Source organism: Eriocheir sinensis, chromosome 44 (genome assembly GCF_024679095.1).
Source record: "Eriocheir sinensis breed Jianghai 21 chromosome 44, ASM2467909v1, whole genome shotgun sequence".
Classification (NCBI taxonomy): domain Eukaryota; kingdom Metazoa; phylum Arthropoda; class Malacostraca; order Decapoda; family Varunidae; genus Eriocheir; species Eriocheir sinensis.
In genome coordinates, this window is record NC_066552.1 from 13,811,942 (window position 1) to 13,833,063 (window position 21,122).

The 21,122-nt window shown below is 40.2% G+C and overlaps 1 protein-coding gene and 1 long non-coding RNA gene across 2 annotated transcripts in view; one reads left to right on the forward strand and one right to left on the reverse strand.

The window, feature by feature from the left end:
* Nucleotides 1–17,687, reverse strand: part of LOC126980582 (cytoplasmic dynein 1 intermediate chain-like) — a 49,599-nt gene extending 31,912 nt beyond the window's left edge. Inside the window, exons 1-6 of the mRNA XM_050830661.1 lie at nucleotides 17,552–17,687; nucleotides 16,432–16,933; nucleotides 15,903–15,996; nucleotides 15,142–15,250; nucleotides 14,298–14,413; nucleotides 14–46 (exon numbers count right to left, since the gene is read on the reverse strand). Of these exons, the coding sequence (XP_050686618.1) occupies nucleotides 14–46; nucleotides 14,298–14,413; nucleotides 15,142–15,250; nucleotides 15,903–15,996; nucleotides 16,432–16,581 (502 nt within the window). The 5' untranslated portion in view covers nucleotides 16,582–16,933; nucleotides 17,552–17,687. The remainder of the gene's footprint in view (nucleotides 1–13; nucleotides 47–14,297; nucleotides 14,414–15,141; nucleotides 15,251–15,902; nucleotides 15,997–16,431; nucleotides 16,934–17,551) is intronic.
* LOC126980586 (uncharacterized) lies at nucleotides 1,429–2,259 on the forward strand. The gene is made up of 2 exons (XR_007733389.1): nucleotides 1,429–1,575; nucleotides 1,692–2,259. It is a non-coding gene; the product is annotated as an uncharacterized LOC126980586 (long non-coding RNA).
* Nucleotides 17,688–21,122: the final 3,435 nt, after the last annotated feature.

The window sequence follows — 21,122 nt, forward strand, 5'->3', positions numbered from 1 at the left end:
AGAGTCAACCAACCTTTCCTCGGACGCCACCAATCCTCAAAGTAACCTTTAGTTGTTGTTGTTGTTGTTGTTGTTGATGTAGTTGTTGTTGTTGATGTTGGAGGGGGGGAGGGAGGCACGGAGGGAGGGAGGAAAAGAGGGGACGGAGGAGGAGGAGGAGGAAAGAGATGGAGAAAAAAAAGAAATGGAGGAGGAGGAGGAGGAGGAGGAGGAGGAATAAGAGCGTTAGTTATGGCTGTTAGCAAAGACTCCTGGCGCCCCAAATTAACACACACACACACATACACACACACACACACACACACACACATATCCCCCCCCACCACCCACCCAACAGGAGTCAATAGTTTCAGCTTTAAAATTCAGCATCGCACATTAGAATCAGAACCCGACAAACTCATAAAGGGGGGCATCGTGTAAGCTTGAGTGCAGGAACCGACTATCTTATTAAGGGGGGCATCTTGTAAGCTTGAGTGCAGGACCTGACAATCTCATTAAGGGGGGCATCTTGTTAGCTTGAGTGCAGGACCATCAAGCCTGTATCCTGGTTTAGTGAGGTCAAGTAAGGTCTTGTGGGGGGTACAGTAGCCATAGGAGGGAACGCTTGCTTTGTTTGCATTGTGAGAAGAGGAAAGGGAAGGAAAGAAAGGTTAGAAGAGGTGAAAAAATTCTTATAAACTCAAGTCTGATTTGGTTTGATGGGGTTAAGTTAGGTGTGGTTGGGGGGGTACAGCAGCCATAGGAGGGAATGCTTGCTCTGTTTAAACTGTGGTGAGGAAGTGAAGGGAAGGAAAGGTCAGGTCAGAAGCAGTGAAAGACTCCTTACAAACTCTTGCTTAATGTTGTGTATGTGAGAGATTCAGTTAGAAGGACGGGGGACTCTTTGCTCTGTTTACACTGTGAGAAGAGGAAAAGGAAGGTACAAAGGAAGGAAAAAAAAAGGTGATATACAAAGGTCAGATACAAGGAAGTAGACAGTGATAGGAGGGGAGTCTTGCTTTCTTTACACTGTATGGGAGAGGAAAAGGAAGGTACATGGCAAGGAAGGAAATGTCAGATAGAGGCTGCAGATTAAGTTATGTTTAGTTAGTTACAGTGTGTTTGGGGGCAGGAGGGAGAGAGAGAGAGGAAGGAAAGTGACAATTGTAGGTGACGGAACACTCATGCGCAGTTTTTCACATTTAAAGCTCGTGGACGAAGGAAGGAAGGGAGGAAGGAAGGAAAACAAAGTAGGAACGATGGAAGGAAGGGAAAATAGGATGGAGAGGAAGGAAGAAGGAAGGAATGAAGGAAGGGAAATGACAGGGAGGTAAAAGGAAAAAGGGGGAAGGAAGGAAGGGCTTGAAGGTGGGGTGGATGAAGCAACAACCGTGCAAATATTGAAGAATTATAAAACAACAAATGAATGGACTTTGATTCAACTCTGACGTCCGTCCATCTTGGGTTTTAAGGGACCAAGGGGGAACAACTTTAGCGTCGGACATCAACATCTTCGTATGAAAACTCCAACGATGTGAAAATGAGGAATTGGCGAGTCTTTGTAAACTTGAAAATGTACTGAAGAAACAACTTAAGGTATTTTGGAAAGGTTTTAATGGCAAAAATAATATTGACTTAATTTTGCGGACATCAACATCTGAGGATTGGCGAGTCTTTGTAAACTTGAAAATGTACTGAAGAAACAACTTAAGGTATTTTGGAAAGGTTTTAATGGCAAAAATAATATTGACTTAATTTTGCGGACATCAACATCTTCGTATGAAAACTCCAACGATGTGAAAATGAGGAATTGGCGAGTCTTTGTAAACTTGAAAATGTACTAAAAAACAACTTAAGGTATTTTGCATAGACCTTAATGGCAAAAATAAACAGTAATAAGAGACTGACTTGGTTTCGTCTTCGTATAAAAAATTCAGATGATACAAAAAAAGAAAGATTTGGCGAGTCTTCGGAAAGTTCTAACTCATAAAAAAAACTTCCAGGTAATTTTTCAAAGTCCTTAAAATGCAAATAATGTAGACTAATTGAAGATTCTGGGGTATTTAAAGCAATGGTAGAGGATGTTGGCTATAGGCTATCAGGAGGTTCTGGGGTACTTATAACACTGGAGGAGGAGGTTGATTGGATGTTATTGAAGGTCTTAGTAATTTGGGAAGGTCATAGCAGCGGCGAAAGCTAAAATAAGGAAGCAAAAATAGGGGACAGGCAAAAACTTAACTCAAAAACACTCAAAAAAATGCAGGAAGAAGAAACGAAGGAGAGGAAAGGAAGCAAAATAAGTCAACATACAAAAAAAAAAAACATAAGAGGAAAGAACAAAACAAGCAGGATACAAAGAAGAAACCAAAAACAAAAACAACAAAGAAAAAAATAAAACAAAAGCTACAATTTAAACGCTAAAAAAACAAGCTGCAGGAAGAGGAGAGCAAAAGAAGCAAAACAAAAGGTCATCAAAATAATCCTTGAGTCAGGCAAAACGTGAGAGACTTAGTGGTGTACCTTGGGTCCCCTTGCTATGGATATGCTTGAGGACTGAAGGGTGGAGCCACATCCATGGGCAGAGTGTGTGTGTGTGTGTGTGTGTGGGTGTGTGGGTGTGGGTGTGTGTGTGTGTGAGAGAGAGAGAGGGGGGAAGGAGGAGAGAGGAGAGGGAGAGGGAGAGGAAGGAGGGAGTGGGAGGGGAAGGGGAAGGGAAGGGTAAAGAAAGGAAGGAAGGAAGGAAGGAAAGGAAAGGAAGGGAAGGGAAGGGAAGGAAGGGAAAAGAAAGGAGGGGGAAAGAAAGGAAGGAAGGAAGGAAGGAAGGAAGGAAGGAAGGAAGGAAGGAAGGAAGGAAGGAAGGAAGGAAGGAAGGAAGGGAAAAGAAAGGAAGGGAAAAGAAAGGAAGGGGAAAGAAAGGAAGGAAGGAAGGAAGGGAAGGGAAGGGAAAAGAAAGGAAGGGGAAAGAAAGGAAGGAAGGAAGGAAGGGAGGAGGGAAGGGAAGGGAAGGGAAAAGAAAGGAAGGGGAAAGGAAGGAAGGAAAAAAAGGAAGGAAGGAAGGGAAAAATGAAGAAAAACGAAGGTGTGTATGTGTGTGTAAGTATGTGTGTGTGTGTGTATGCGTGTGTGTGTGTGTGTGTGTGTGTGTGTGTGTACATACGTCAAGCGAATGGGCAGTCATGCAATCGGCGACAGCATTCGTTGAGGGGGCAGCGCGTGGTGGAGGTGGTGGTGGAGGAGGTGGAGGAGGAGGCAGAATAAGGGCAAGGGTTATAGTAAGTCATCGATGAATGGGCAATGTTAAGCTAACGTGCATCCATCTACTAGGCTACAGACACCCTCACTAGACACACCAGGCAGGGCTCTTCAAGGCACAGGTCACGTCTCTTAGGGTCGTATTTTAAAACATTTCGTCGCCCAAGTTCACATATTTGACATGGCTTTCGTAGGAGCTGTAGGCCTTTCCAGGGGTAGTTTTATGACCCTGGTGGTAGTTTGAGCCTTCTTCTGTGCCATGAACCTTAAAAAACACTCATGAAAACCAGATTGATCCCCTCTTTGACCTTTAGAAATAGTTGATGTGAGAAGCGATGGTGTCTTAAAATACGACCCTTAGCTTGTAAACACTGGCTTATATGGGGTTAACTAGAGCCTTGGAATAAGAGCATGTGTGACTGGGTGTTAACAGGGATAGATAACAGAGGATAGAGTATAGGGAAAAAGGAATGGTAGGAATGGAAATTTAGATAGTAGAGGTGAAGGAAAGGATACGAAGGAAGGAAGGAGAGTAAGAGTCGGGAAAGTTGGAAAGATTTGTTTAGTGGGCGCAACATCTGTGGTCATATGCCGGAGAGAGACAGAAGGGGAAGGAATTATAGGAAAAGAGAACAGATCCCAGGAGACGGGACACAACCCCCGATTAATACCTGGTACCCATTCACTGCTGGGTGGACAGGGGCATAGGGTATCGGAAAAGCCGCCCAAATTTTTCCACTCTGCCCAGGAATTGAACCCGGGCTCTCTCGGTTGTGAGGCAAGTGTGCTAACCACTGCACCACAAAGCCCCCAATAAAAGACAGGAAGGAAAAGGGAAAGAATGAGTTAGAGGGCATGGGAGGCACACAGCTCTATGTACTAAGGCTTTTAATGGGTTGTGAAGGTAATGCTTAAAGGGCTTCAGGAAGGAAAAGAAGGGAAAGAAGGAGTTTGAGGGCATGGGAGGCACACAGCTCTATGTACTAAGGCTTTTAATGGGTTGTGAAGGTAATGCTTAAAAGGCTTCAGGAAGGAAAAGAAGGGAAAGAAGGAGTTTGAGGGCATGGAAGGCACACAGCTCTATACACAAAGGCTTCTAATGGGTTGTGAAGGTAATGCTTAAAGGGCTTCAGGAAGGGAGGGAGGCTTGAAGAACACTGCCCAGGGTGACCACTACTTGTACACATGCCGAGGAAGTGAAGTCTGGGCCCAGTGATTAATATTTCTCCTTTTTTTACAGTAAAGGAAACAGCTCAAGGGGGTATAAAATTAATAAAATGAAAAAAAACACCCATTAGCACTACTCCTAGGAAAAGAAGTAGAGTGGCCAAATGAGAGGTCAGTTTTGGATGGAGATGGAGTTTGTTATGGCGACTTTTGCATTGAAATACCAACATGATACAAGGCTTTCTTTTGACCCTTTTTGAATGTGATGCTTATGGGTAAATCTGCTTATGTACAAGGCCAAGATATTTTAGGGAAGATGTTCGCTGTTACTTATTTTTATTACTGCAAGAATAGGAATTTAGGAGTGAATTTCCGACCCAATAAATGAGATATAGTTCAGGGATGAATTTTATGGTAATTTAAGCTCATTACCGCACTGATAGGAATAAATATGATTGAAATACTGACCAAATAAATTACCAATATATTTCAGGGAAGAATTTTACTGTAATTTAGTTTTATACGGCAATGATACAAACAATTATAGGAGTTTAAATACTGTCCCAAGCTTCCTCCTCGGCACTTGAGACACCTCCGTACAGTCAAAGACAAAAGTCGAAACTGTAAACTCGGGAAAATCACACACAAAAAAATAATGACCCACAGAACTTGACATCAAACAGGGAAATCAAATAACTTCACAAAATCCTCGTAATCATCAGACATTAAGAAAAAAAACATTTATCTTTGACTGTATTCATAATATTATACGTTTAGGAATACACGCTTTAAATCACCACATGACCTCCCGAGTGATGCGTCAACACCATGGTTATAACACAGGGACTCCAAAGCAGGTTATCACACTAGCCTAAGGTGAGAACACATCAGAGGGGAAGCAGTGCCCTATACACTCCTTAACCCGTCCACTGCAATTGGCACGGATTTCGCCTTCACTGGTAGCCTGATAACATATACTCCTAGGTCTTTCTCTGCCTCTGTGGTGGATAGTGGAGTGTTTCCCATGTGGCATTGGTGTGCTGGATATCCTCTCCCAAGGTGCAGGACTTTACATTTTTTTCATTGAATTGTAGAAGCCACTTTTTGTTCCATTCCTGTAGCTTGGTGAAGTCTTCTGGTTGGAAATCCACAGTTAAGGTGTTAATTACTCAACGTGAAGCTAGATTTGCACTCATTGGATCAGCTGCCCACAGAATCCCAGCACCAGAGAAGCGATTCTCATTCTGTTAAGCCCTTGACTGCGGATTTCCTACAAGAAGACCTCACCAAGCTACAGGAATGCATCAAAAAGTGGCTGCTACAATTCAGTGAAGAAAAATGTAAAGTCCTGCACCTTGGGAGGGGACACCCATCATACCAATACCACATGGGAGACACTCCACTACCCACCACAGTGGCAGAGAAAGACCTGGGAGGATATGTTACCAGGCTACCAGTGAAGGCCAAATCTGTGCCAATCACAGCGGACGGGTTAACTAAGAAAGGAGCGAGTGCCTTGATGTGTTGTCACCTTAGCCGGATTAGATTTTAGTATGCCTAGAAGCCTTGCTATCCACTATACACTGACGCTACAGGGATAGATCAGGGATGGAACGCTAGTCACTTCCGTCCCTCACTTCACTAGGAGAGGTTTTCTGAGCCCTGTCGCTAGTTTGTGTCACCTAAAATTTGCTAGTATAAAAATGTTTCCGCTGAAATGTAAATAAAAATAGAATAGTTTGACCTTTTCTAAGCTAAAAATTGTGGTGTAAAATTATTTCTGCTTAAATTTAGATGACAATAGATTGGTTTGATTTTTTCTAAGCTAAAAATTAGTGGTAGAAAAATATTTCCCACTTAAACTTAGGTAATAATAGATTGGCTTGACCTTTTCTAATCTAAAAATTGCTGGTATAAAATTATTTCCCGCTTAAACTTAACATCCAAATACTTATAGAATAGCGAGACTTTCTAAACTAAACTGCCTTGACATATAAAATTATCAAGACGTATTCTAAGCACATAAAATTATCAGGACGTATATTTTAATTAGGAAGCTGCAAAAAAAATGTTAGTCTTTAGTTCATATATATAATTAGAGATGAGTTAGAAGACTGCCCAAAATAAATAATGAAGATCGCTTACTATTTCTACAACTTATGATATCTAGAAATTAATTAAGGGTAGCGAAAGAGGTTTAAACAGCCCCAACGATGCTATGGTAAGCCTCGACATCAACAGGGAAAGTAAGAACAACAATAACAACAACAACAACATCTAGGTCGGGCCTCTAGAATGGGTGCGTTTGCCTCCTCATTCTCGGTCAGCGCTCGAGAATGGGAACGGAAATAAGTACGATAACAGACGAACTAACGAACTAACTGAAGCTGAGACAACATGCCGATCCTCATGCGCCATGCTGGATGTGAGGAAGAGGAGGAGGAAGAGGAGGAGGAGGAGGAGGAAGAGGAGGAAGGAGGTACACACATTACGAAGATAGAAAAAAAATATTGCAAAATTTTTACTGTTTTTGAGAATGTGGTTTTAGTAAGGTGGTGATAGTGGTGGTGGTGGTGGTGGTGATAGTGGTGGTGATGGTGGTGATGGTGGTGGTGGTGATGGTGGTGATGGTGGTGATGGTGGTGATGAAACTGCATGAAATAATTTTTTTGGTGTATAGTGAAATGCATAATGTGTGTTTGTATGTGTATATATGTATGTGTATGTGTGTTTATGTATACCAATGAATACTGTAAGGAAATTAGTCCAATATACATGAAGAAGACTTAATCCTACACAGGCATCACTTCCATAGCCAGCACTACCCGGTTATAGAAGGGATCGCCAATATAAGGGATCTAATACTACTGCAGTTGTCCCTCAAACAGTACGGTTTTCCAATAGTTCGGTTTCGGCTTTATATGGATTGTCATACAAGATCTTTTTGGATTTTTAAATTTCCTGCTCGTCGGGAAATTTAAAAATCCGAAAAAATCTTCTTAGAAAATCCACATAAACCCAAAACCGAACTATTGAAAACTGTACTATTTGAGGGACGACTGTACTGCTAAAAGGCTTCAATCTACAGGATCAGAAGGAAAGGAAAGCAAGAATCAAATCCCATATGGAGGAGGAGGAAGGGATCGAGAAAGTGATGACCCAAAAATAAAGGATCACTGCAAGGCGCTTCAGTATGTCAGAGAAATCAGAGAGGATCAGTGAATAGGATCAAAGAGGGAGAAAAAGGCATTGCTTGTTTACGGAAAGAAATCAAGCCATTGCTAAAAAATCATAGAAGTTCAGTAAATAGGATCAAGAAAGTGGTGTCATAAGGTTCAGTCAAAGGGTTCAAAGAGGCATAAAAGGAATTGGGTGTTCAGAGGAGGAGGATCAAGCACCCCTTCAATATAATAAAAGCTACAAACATTCATATAATAGGATCAAAGAGGAATAAAAGGCAATGCTTGTATGGAATTGATGGAAAGAGGATCAAAGCTTCAGGCAAAAGGATCGAAGAGGATTAAGAGGAATTGGGTGTTCAGAGGAGGAGGATCAAGCACCCCTTCAATATAATAAAAGCTACAAACATTCATATAATAGGATCGAAGAGGAATAAAAGGCATTGTTTGTATGGAATTGATAGAAATAGGATCAAAGCTTCAGACAAAAGGATCGAAGAGGATTAAGAGGAATTGGGTGTTCAGAGGAGGAGGATCAAGCACCCCTACAATATAATCAAATCTACAAACATTCATATAATAGGATCGAAGAGGAAATAATAAAAGGAATCACTTGTATGGAATTGATGGAAAGAGGATCAAAGAGGAAATAAAAGGAATTGGGTGGTCAGAGGAGGAGGATCAAGCACCCCTGCAATAGGATAAAAACCAGAAACGTTCATATAACAGGATCAAAAAGGAATAAAAGGAATCGCATGTGTGAGGGAAGAGAACCAAGTGAGTGGTGTCATGTGTCAAGGGAATCCAGGAGTGTTTCAAGGCATTCAAACCCTCTACTTGCGACAGGCGGAAAGATACTCGAATCCATCCTCAGGTTATCTATGCTTCAGGACCTGTTAGCCAGTTTGTACGCACCACCCAATTAGTACTCGAACAGGAAAATAAAAATAAATTAATGAAAAAATATTGATTGGTTATTAGACTTTATATTGATGAAAAAGTTAACTCTTGCATTATTTTCCTGGACAAACCTTACATTCAGAAGCAAAATATTAAAGACTAAATACTGACTTAAAATTTACGTTGATATAAAAAACGAAATAAAAACTGATTACGTATTGAACTTTATATTGAAAAAAGTTAACTCTTGCATTATTTTCCTGGACAAACTTCACATTCAAGACGCAAACTATTAAAGTAAAGACTAAATATTGACTTAAAATTTACGTTGATATAAAAGAAGAAATAAAAACTGATTACGTATTGAACTTTATATTGAAAAAAGTTAACTCTTGCATTATTTTCCTGGACAAACTTTACATTCAGAAGCAAACTATTAAAGTAAAGACTAAATGTTGACTTAAAATTTCCGTTGGTATAAAAGAAAAAAGAAAAACTGATTACGTATTGAACTTTATATTGAAAAAAGTTAACTCTTGCATTATTTTCCTGGACAAACTTTACATTCAGAAGCAAACTATTAAAGTAAAGACTAAATGTTGACTTAAAATTTCCGTTGGTATAAAAGAAAAAAGAAAAACTGATTACGTATTGAACTTTATATTGAAAAAAGTTAACTCTTGCATTATTTTCCTGGACAAACTTTACATTCAGAAGCAAACTATTAAAGGAAAGACTAAATATTGACTTAAAATTTACATTGATATAAAAGAAGAAATAAAAACTGATTACGTATTGAACTTTATATTGAAAAAAGTTAACTCTTGCATTATTTTCCTGGACAAACTTTACATTCAAGAAGCAAAATATTAAAGTAAAGACTAAATATTGACTTAAAATTTACGTTGATATAAAAAACGAAATAAAAACTGATTACGTATTGAACTTTATATTGAAAAAAGTTTACTCTTGCATTATTTTCCTGGACAAACCTTACATTCAGAAGCAAACTATTAAAGTAAAGACTAAATACAGACTTAAAATTTACGTTGATATAAAAGAAGAAATAAAAACTGATTACGTATTGAACTTTATACTGAAAAAAGTTAATCCTGCCTTCTTTTTTCTTTCATGAGCAAACTTTAAATTTAAGAAGCAAGATATTAGTAAAAAAAAAGAAATCTTGACTTAAAATTTTACGATAATATGAAAAACGAAATAAAAACTGATTACGTACTGAACTCTACATCAAAAAACAGTTCATTCCTGCCTTCTTTCTTCCCTCGGCAAACTTTAAATTTAAAACACAAAACAAAACAAAACAAAACTTAAAATTCGGGTTAACACAGATTTCGAGTTTACATTAATAGTCACATTATGGCACTAGCACGTCCAGCTGAAATTCACACCAAACCAAATTTTTTCCTTATACGAGCTATTTATTTTATATAGTTGGCGTGGTGCGTACAAACTAGCAAGCATGTCCCTAGTTGTATAAAGAACCAAAGAATCGTCCCTTGGTCACTAGGGAATAAGTCTGCAGAGTACCACATATGAGGGAGAGGGTCGGAGAGGAAGAGAAGGAAAGGGAGGGACAGAGAAGGAGAGATTGAGACATAGGAAGAGGGAGACAGGGAGGAAGGAGGAAAGGGAGAAAGACGAATGGAAAAAGGAAGAAAGAGAGAGAGAGAGAGGAAGAGAAGGAAAGAAGGAGAGAGAGAGAGACATTGAGAGACAGAGGGAGGGTTGCATGAGTACAAAATGGCAAACCTAACCAAACCAAACCTCATAACCAAGACAGACAGACAGACAAGAGTGAAGCCGACAACCGTCAGAGACCAACACAGACAGTCCCTTTGCTTCTTCTTCCTCCTCACTCACACCTCACAGCCTCACACAGAAGGAGCGATACAGTGCTTTCCGACACCATACAGCCTGTCACAGAAGGGGCGATAGTGCTTTCCGACACCTTCCCTTCCCTCATGCCCTTTGCGGAAGAGTTCACCCACCATGAAATAGGAATTTTTACCCTTTTCTTTCCTCTTCATTCACTTCCTTGCACCATAAAGCCTCAAACAGTAGGAGCGATGATGCTTTCCGACACCTTCCCTTCCTTCATGCCCTTTGCGGAAGAGTTTACCCATCAAGAAATAGGAGTTTTTGACCCTTCTGTTTTCCCATTCAAATACTTCTCACACCATAAGCCTCTCGGAGAAGAAGTGATGCTGTGGTTGCCCGACACCTTCCCTTCCTTCATGCCCTTTGTGGAAGAGCTCACCCATCAAGAAATAGGAGTTTTTACCCTTCTTCTTTCCTCCTCAATCACTCCTTGCACCATAACCCTCTAGGAGAAGAAGTGATGCAGTGGTTGCCCGACACCTTCCCTTCCTTCACGCCCTTTACAGTAGGCTCACCCAACAAGCCAGTGACAGTGTATGTATGACCTTAGCTATACCCATACACCCATACCCATGCATCTCCTACCCCTCCCATGTCATGCAGTGGTGGTGGTGGTGCTAGTGGTGGTGGTGGTGGTGGTGGTGGAGATGCTACCACCACAGCTATAACACCGTGCCTTGTCCTTCCTTACGTCCCTCTGTGCTTGAGTCCCCCACAAACACCCCTTGGTTTTCTGTGTTCGTCCATGCTCTGTTTTATTGAATGGCAGACTGTGGCCAAGAGTTTATTCCATGAGATTTGAGGAGTGGGAAAAGGGGAAGGAAAAGAAGGGAATAGAGATAAACATAAAGAATGGAGAGCGCAATGGACAAGTAAAGAAGGAATAGAGGGATGAATGGAAACAGAACATGTCTCAGAAACGGAAGGAAAGGGAGGGAATAGAGATAAACATAAAGAATAGAGAGAGGAATGGAAACGGAACATGTCTCAGAAACGGAAGGAAAGGGAGGCGAGGGAGGAAATGGAGATGAAAATAAAGAGCGTAGGAGAAAGGACGAGTCAAGGAGAAGCAGAAGAACAAAGAGAAAGGATAAAGAAGACTGGAAGAAAGAAAGAGAAACAGAATTTGAGGATCGGAAAAAGGGAAGGAAGTTATGTTTGAAAATGGCATCTCATGGAACAAACTCTTCAACCAACGCCGACTCTGTTTTGAAAGGAGAAAAAAAAAAGCTTGCGAAGGGACGTGGATATCAAAGAAGAGGAGGAAATATAAGTGAATAAATGACCCCAAACTACTAGGCCTATGCATCACCTAGGCCTAACTCTCAACCACCGACGACTTTGTTTTAAGAAGAGGAAAAAAAAAGCTTGCAAAGTGAAGCGGATATCAAAGAAAGGGAGGAAATATCAGCAAATAAAGGCCCCCAAAACTACTAGGCCTAGACATCACTTAGGCCTAGACATCACCTAGGCCTATATATTGCCATCCCTCCTTCCCTCCCTCTAGAAATGACCCCAAATTACTAGGCCTATACATCACCATCCCTCCTCCCCCTAGAAATAAATGACCCCAAATTACTAGGCCTATACAGCGCCATTCCTCCCTCCTCCTAGAAATGCATCGGACTTGTCACTGTTTACGTCGAGGGGGAGCGAGCGAGTGAGTGTGTCTGCCAGCCTGTCCGCACCGTTCCGCTCAGCAATCATATATATAAAAAAACAATAATAATGATAATAAAGTTTCAAAATGTCTTTCAAAACAAACATCACCATCAGCCAGTGAGGTTTTGTTTTTTTCCTGGTGCGCTAACTGACCGGAACACGTGCGTAACAAACTGACGAACACACCCCAGACAATAAACACTTAAAACCAGACATCCTTCTAAACCCTTTCTAGCGCTTATTGACTCCATCCAGGGCTTTGCTGTCGAGGGGGGGAGGGGGAGAGGGAAGGGGCCAGGATGGGTCACTTACATACAATACGAATCCTCAGAAGTCACTCAATGGGGGAAACTTAGATTATTTACATTGACATCGGTGGTTAAAAAATCATTATACATATACACAAACATATACAGAATGAGACTTATGATATATATGTACTCTTACGGCTATACGACATTGGTTAGACTATATCCCTTAACCTCTGTAATGGGGGAAACTGCAATTATTATAGTATTATGGATATGTATACAGTCGGCCCTTGATATACACAGTGAGGGGTGTGTGTGAACATAGCACTTGTACTTTAATAATCCATTAGGTATTGTTTTGTCTCCCTCCTTTTAATACATTCTCCTTATTTTTATTTTTGTCTAAAAGCCTAGTTATCGAGGGGACTCTGTTTGGGTCAATAGCATCTTTTTAATTCACTTGACCCCCTTTCATGGATAACAATAAAAATGATAACAATAGTAATAATAATAATAAGATAGAACCTGTGTATATCAAGGCCGGCCAACATGACTGTCTAGAGTACTCATGTAAAAGGTGATCTCAAGGTACAGGTTACGGTACTTATGATATATTCGACTGAGGGATAAATTCAGCACCAGGAAAGTATATGGCTTCTACGAACATTAAAATCAACCACCTTCCTCTAAGCCTGTGATGTATTTGATTGCAGAATGAATAACCCAAAAAATCATTAGTATATTCGATTTTAGTACCCTTCTAAAAATGATACTAATAGGTAGTTACATGAGTACATACAGCAGTTACTAAAATACAGAATACTTATAATGACATCGCAAGGTGGTAAATAAAATGATATGCTGGAAAATAAATATATATGTGGTTAGGCATTGCATTAAAAACATATATTAAAAAAAACAGACTAAGAAATGGTAAATGGCTGGCTACTTATACTAGCACTAATACTAATACTACCCATACTAACACTAATAAATGGTATATGATGGACCACTTATACCAGCCCTAATACTAATACTAATGCTACTCATACTAACACTAATACCAGGCTGCTATACTGCCCAGGATATGTCCATTAGTACATCCCTGCCATCACCATGAATATTACAGTATACTATATATCACTACCATGCTGCTATAGATTAAATAAAGTTAATATAATGAAAGCATCAACCCCCACCATCACCGTCCTAATATGGAAACTAATTTATACCCCAAAACCTAGTCTACTTTTCTTTCTCGAGTAAACTACTTTGGGAAATAAGTACTGACCTAATCCTACCCTAGTATTAAAGATATTTCACTCCAGCACCTCTATGCGTTTTCTTTCTCCATGTCTCTAAATAACCAGCTTGGAAACGAGTTAAAACAATGCATGGTCTGGCCTCTCCCTTCCTCCCACACCTTCATATGCTAACATACTCCTTCTTCTTCTTCTCTTGTATGTTGTTGCCAGTATCTTCTGTCCTATGCATCCACTTCTTCAAGACTAGTTAATACTAATATCAGTAATACTATATTCTAACCAAACCTTCCCTTCCTTGTCCATTCCTTAAACAAACACCAAGCAGTTGTCTCAGGAACTAACCATGCTCTATACCCTAACATAAGCTACCCTTCCCTCTCCATCTCTTGCCCAAACAAACCCACAGAGAGTCATATAAGGAACTAATGCTGTAACATACTCTTACAAAACCTTCCCTTCCTTATCCATTCCTTACACAGTTGTCTCAGGAACTAACCATGCTCAATATTGTAACATAACCTTCCCTTCCCTCTCCATCCCTTGCCCAAACAAACCCACAGAGAGTCATATAAGGAACTAATGGTGTAACTTCACTACTCTTACAAAACCTTCCCTTCCTTAAACAAACCTACAAAGAGTTATCTAACAAACCAATGCTGTAACGTCACTATTAACGGCAATACTATACCGACCCTTCCCTCGCCCAAATCCAACAGTCCCAAACAGTTGTCTCAGGAACTAACCGTGCCCCTCGCCGGAGCCTGATGTCTGGATGCCCTTGCTGTAGGTGACGGTCTCCTTCGGTGGAATGTTGGTGGCCTGCACGCTGACAACAGACAGCTGCGGCGGAGGCTTCTTGCTGTGGGGGCAGACAAGAGAGGGTGGGGTTGGTGGGGGGGTGAATGTATCTAGAAGTACTGACCTATAGTTGTGTTGACCTAGTTGTGCTGACCTTGTTGTGTTGACCTATAGTTGTGTTGACCTTGTTGACCTAGTTACTTGTGCAGTCTTTAGGGGGGTATTAACCTAGTTCTATTTACCCATTAACCATATATTTACTTTTCTTCCTATTCATTTCTTCAAAGGAGTGAGAAATAGGGATTTTATCATTTATATTTTGCATTACGTCCCTGGTCCACATAAGCCAGTAATCAGATATATACATCTCCCCATTCAACACTCTACTACCAATATATTTTCTCATTTATTCCTATATATTCATCTCTTTTAACATCCTATGGTACAGTTGCCAGGCTCATCAGGTACTTATAGATTAAAAACAGCAGGGAAACAAAAGGGATGCTGCACACAGTGGTGAAAAAATGTGAAGATAAGATAACTTTCCGTGTTCGAGATAAAGCGACTCAGAACTGAACAATTACCAGATAGTATACAGGAGATAACACACACACACACACACACACACACACATGCGGACACAATTTTTTTTTTTTTTTTTTATTTCCCATCTCTTTTCCATTCCCTTCCTTTCCTTTCCCTTCCCTTCCTTTCTTTCCCCTTGCCTTTCCTTTTCCTTCCCTTCTCTTCTCTTCTCTTCCCTTCCCTCCCTCTCCCTCTCTCTCTCACCATGGTGTTCTGGGCGACATGGAAGAGTTTGCCTCGAGACTCTTGTCCGGCGAGGCTGTTAAGTCGCCCCCAGAATCCGAGGCTGTGCTGGACATGCTGAGGAGGACATCTGTTGAAGGGAGAAGGCGAAAGTTAGTGGCTGTCTTATAGTGGTTAGTGGATGTCCTAGAGAGGGTTAGTGGTTGTGCTAGTGGTTAGAGGAAGAAGTGTTAGGGGTATATCAATATCCACGTCATCTCTCCCTCTCCATATCCTCTAATCCATTGAAACTGATGTAATTAAAGATTCAAACTGTTTTCATCATACTCATAACCCTTCCAAGCCCAAAAAGATAAAATACTGATGTAAAATGAAGAAGAGGAACTGTTATATGTTTGCTTAGGCTACCCTTGAGCTCCTTCCATTGCTATACATTTATTAGTAGGCAAATAAACTGTAATCATGGGAACTGCACATCAAACGGCCACATTTTCAAACATTTTGGCGCCCATGCTCACACATCTGACAAGCCTTTCATAGGACTCCTGAGTATTTCCACAGGTAGTACTTTTATGACCCTTATGGTAGTTTGACACAGCTCCTACAACATGAACCCACAAAACTGATGTGAGGGTGGAAGCATCTAGTTTGACACAGCTTCTATAACATTAACAAACAAAGCTAGTCATTAGGACCCGAGATATATCTTACTCAGCCCTGGAAATATACTTGATGTGAGGGGTGGAAGCATCTAACAGTAATAACCAGAATCCGAGGCTCACCTGACACGGGGGCCACGCCAAGCGACGCCAGCACCTTATCCAAGTCCTGGTCATCCCGCGGAGCACTGCTGGCGCGCACGGCTGCCTCCTGCGCCTGGAAGGAAAGAGGAAAACATAAGTATTGGGGTCTTTTCATATATTCAGCTTGCTTTAGTAGACGAAGGAAGGAGGGAAGGAAGGAATGGGAGCGGAGAGAGGGAAGGAGGGAAAGGAAAGGAGAGAGAAGTGTTGTGTGAAAGAAGGAATGGGAGAAGAGAGGAGGAAAGAAGGAAGGAGGGAGAGAAAGGAATGCAAGAAGAGATGAAATAAGGGAGGAGGATGGAGGGAAAGAAAGGAAAAATAAATAAATAAATAACAAAGGTAGAAATAACAACAAAATCAATAACAACAACAACAGGGACCTTTATCTCCATCTGTCCTCCTCCTCCTCCTCTTTCCCTCTCCACAATACCACCACCACCACCACCACCGGAAAAAAAAAAAAGTATAAATAACAACAGAAATCAATAACAACAACAACATCAGGGACCTCTTTCTCCATCTGTCCTCTCCTCCGCTTCTCTCTCTCCGCCTTGAGTTGCTTGAGCTTGGCCAGTTTCCGCTCCTTCTCCTCCTTCCACACACTCCGTCGATCCGAGGAGCCCAGCCCAAAACCCAGACCGTGGCTTAGGCCCTCCATGGCTGGTCTGGGTGGATGGACGGATGGATGGATGGACGGATGGATGGGGTGAGGGATGGTTGATTGAAGGGTCTGATTTTTTTTTTCTTTGTTTTTCTTTTTTTTATTTCACTAATTTTCTCTTTATTTCATTTTATTTTCTAGTTTTCTTTTCTTTTATTATTTAGTCTTTAGTTTAGTTTATTTCCATTTTTTTTTTTTCGTTTATTTTCTTTTCTTTTTTTGTTTTTGTTTTATTTTATTTCCAGTTTGTTTTCTTTTGTTTTCTTTTTTGTTTTCTCTTTGACTTATTTTCTTTTTCTTTTATTTTCTTTTTTTCTTTTATTTTATTTTCAAGTTTTTATTTTATTTTCTGTTTATGTTATTTTTGGAGATGCAAGGGAATTATTAACATTAGTATCATTATTATTATTATTACTATTATCATTATTTTTATTATAGGTAGTAGTAGTAGTAGTAGTAGTGGTAGTAGTAGTAGTAGTAGTGGTAGTAGTAGTAGTAGTGGTAGTGGTAGTAGTAGTAGTAGTAGTAGTAGTAGTAGTAGTAGTAGTAGCAATAAATTGTGGAGAGAGAGAGAGAGAGAGAGAGAGAGAGAGAGAGAGAGAGAGAGAGAGAGAGAGAGAGAGAGAGAGAGAGACACAACAATGCATATTTTTTTCCTGCTTTAATATTTTTTTTCCTCTGACTTCAAATCACTTCCTCTTGCACGTTCTCTCTCCCCCGCAACAACAACAACAACAACAACAACAACAATAACACTGAGATAATACACTATAGAAGCCTTAATATAATTCCTTTTTCTTATTATTATTATTATTATTATTATTATTATTATTATTATTATTATTATCATTATCATCCATATGCCTTTCTTTTCAATAGTTAAAACACACATACACACACACAGTGACACACGTGATGGATATATTAAAACTTCTCATGAATAAACCACAAAACTTCCTTCACTAACTTCAATATTCTTTTCTTTTTTTTCTATCACAATGCACACGGCTTATGAAGTCTCTCTCTCTCTCTCTCTCTCTCCCTCCTCCTCCTCCTCTCCCTCTCTCTCTCCCTCTCTCGTTCAAGGTCTTTCCGAGGAGCACAGCAGCGTGCGTCTGCCTCCTACACCTGCTTGAACAACACTAAAAGATGCAATTTCATGACTAGTGGACTGGGAGAGAGAAGGGAGGAGAGGGAGGGGGAGGAAGATAGGAGAGGAAGGGGAGGAGGGAGATAGATTAGAGGAAGGGGAGAGGGAGGGAGGAAGAGGGAGGGAAGAGAGGAGGAAAGGAGGGAAGTTCAGAGAGGAGAAAAGGGGAGGAGGGAGGAGAGAAGAGGATTTACATAGATTTACATAGAAAATCAGACCACACAGACCCCATGGTCCAGACTTGGTGGTCTGTCCTTAAACCTAAGTGATTTTACATTAATCAGAAGACTCCAAAACGTTGCATTTCTACTCTAGTTGATATTAAGTTGAAGGAAGTGACGGTCGAGCTTATTTTTGAAGGAGTCAATCGTGTTACACTGGACCACTGATGATGGGAGCTTATTCCATTCTCGCACTACAACGTTGGTGAAGAAAAATTTGGTGCAGTCTGAATTTACTTGTCTACATCTGAGTTTTACGCCATTGTTCCTCGTGCGCAAAGTGTCATCGATCATAAACAATGTTGATCTGTCTACATTCGTGAAACCATTAAGTATTTTAAAACATTCGATCAGTTTTCCTCGGAGGCGACGTTTCTCAATAGAGAACATGTTAAGGGTAGAAAGCCTTTCTTCGTAGGATTTGTTGCGCAAGGAAGGGATAATTTTCGTTGCCCGACGCTGAACACCTTCTAATTTAGCAATATCCTTTGCATGGTGAGGAGACCAAAACTGTACCGCATATTCCAAGTGGGGTCTGACTAAACTGTTGTAGAGCGGGAGTATTACATCTTTATTCTTAAATAAAAAGTTTCTTTTAATGAAGCCCAACATTCTGTTCGCTTTATTTGCTGCATCGATGCATTGCTGTGAGAATTTGAGGTTTGACGCGATTTTGACCCCCAAGTCCTTGACGCATTGAACGCTTTTGAGTTTAACGCCGCGCATTTCGTAATCAAACTTTTTATTCCTCGTTCCAACTTGAAGGACCTGGAACTTTTCTACGTTAAAGGGCATCTCCATCTATCCGACCAAGTTGAAATTTTGTGCAAATCCTCTTGGAGGCTTTGCCTGTCTTCGTCAGTGAGAACCGAGTTACCAATCTTTGTGTCGTCTGCAAATTTACTAATGCGGTTATTGAGTCCAACATCCACGTCGTTGATGTAAATAATGAAGAGCACTGGGCCGATAATGAAGAGCACTGGTAAGAGGGAGAGAAAGGAGGGGAGGTAAGGCTGGTTATCACGTGAGAGAGAGAGAGAGAGAGAGAGAGAGAGAGAGAGAGAGAGAGAGAGAGAGAGAGAGAAGGAATGAAGCTAATATTGGAATAGGAAGACTAAACAAAGAGGAAGAGGAAGAGGAGGAGGAAGAAGCACAGAAGCTGGACGACCAGGCAACATAAAGGAGGAGGAGGAAGAGGAGGAGGAGGTGGGTGGATAACTTGTTGCAACTGAAGCGGAAGAGGAGAGAGGAAGCGAAGGAAGGAAGGAACGAAGGGAGGAGGAGGAGGAGGAGGAGGAGGAGGAGGAGGGTGGAAAGGTGCGTTGCTCGGCAGGTATAATCATTGTTGCCAGCGGCGCGTGACACCCTGTGGTGGTGGTTGTGAGGGTGGTGGTAGTGGTGGTGGTGATTGTTTAGTCATAACCACTACCACTATGTAATGACTAGTTTAACCTCTCTCTCTCTCTCTCTCTCTCTCTCTCTCTCTCTCTCTCTCCACCCATGACTACTCTTCCTCCTCCTCTCCTTCCTTGCTTCCTCCAAAAAAATATGCTTCTCTCTCTCTCATATAAATAAATACAAACTAGAATAAAATGAAATATATACAACTAAGGAATCACATTATATATTCTATCTCACACACTCTATATAACAAGCCATTAACACCTAAGAAAGGATACATTAAGGATACATAATAAAATACACAACTATACCAAACTGCTCTCTATCCTGTAATATGCTTAAGGCTACCCAATAACTAAGATACATAACTAGCTAACTGTTTATCCCACTATTTATCTTACAAACCCACAAACTCCTGCTTCTATACTAAACATAATAACAATAAAATTAATAACTACTTGACCTGTTATCATATGTGCATATATAGAACTGCCTACTTTTTTTTCTTTTACAACAAAGGAGACAGTTCAAGGGCATAAAAAAAAACAATGAAAAAAAAAGCCAGCTACATACTGCTCCTAAAAAGAGTACAGAGGAGTGGGTGCTTCAATTGGTGCTTAGAATGAGTGCTTAGAAGTCCCAGGTGAGATGGTCTTTAATTATATGCTTTCCAGGTTGCTTTTTAGGTTAGAGATTTGATCATAAGTTTTTTTTAGATTAGTATATGTTGTAAAAGTTTGTTAAAGCCAAGTGCAGTATTCCTGACTCCCTCCCTCCCTCAGTACTTTAAATTTCTTGCTTTCCTACTCTTTGTTACCTCATAGATTAAATGTTGAGGGTGCTAATCATGTTGGCATATTGATAATTTTGGTTAATGTTCATTGTGCTGTTACTTATATGACACCTTGCTATCTATTGCTTACTGTAGTATTTAATATCGTCATGTCTTATATAATAGTGTTCACTGTGCTGTTACTTATTTGACACCTTGCTATCTATTGCTTACTGAAGTATTTAATATCATCATGTCTTATATAATAGTGTTCACTGTGCTGTTACTTATATGACACCTTGCTATCTATTGCTTACTGCGGTCTTTAATATCATCATGTTTTATATAATAGTGTTCACTGTGCTGTTACTTATATGACACCTTGCTATCTATTGCTTACTGTAGTATTTAATATCGTCATGTCTTATATAATAGTGTTCACTGTGCTGTTACTTATATGACACCTTGTTATCTATTGCTTACTGTAGTCTTAAATATGATCATGTTTTATATAATAGTGTTCACTGTGCTGTTACTTATGACACCTTGCTATCTATTGCTTACTGTAGTCTTAAATATCATCATGTTTTATATAATAGTGTTCACTGTGCTGTTACTTATGACACCTTGCTATCTATTGCTTACTGTAGTCTTAAATATGATCATGTTTTATATAATAGTGTTCACTGTGCTGTTACTTATGACACCTTGCTATCTATTGCTTACTGCGGTCTTTAATATCATGTCTTACATAATAGTGTTCACTGTGCTATTACTTATATGACACCTTGCTATCTATTGCTTACTGTAGTGTTTAATATCACGTTTTATATAATAGAGTTCCATCACTTTGTTCTAGAAATAATTTTGTTACTGCACAGGTGAGCTAGTAATGTCATATACGCCATAAAAACATTTAACTAACCTTAATTTACCTGCCAAAGTTATGTAACAAGCGAAATCTTTATGAAAAACCATCCTGTCAGTTCCTCCA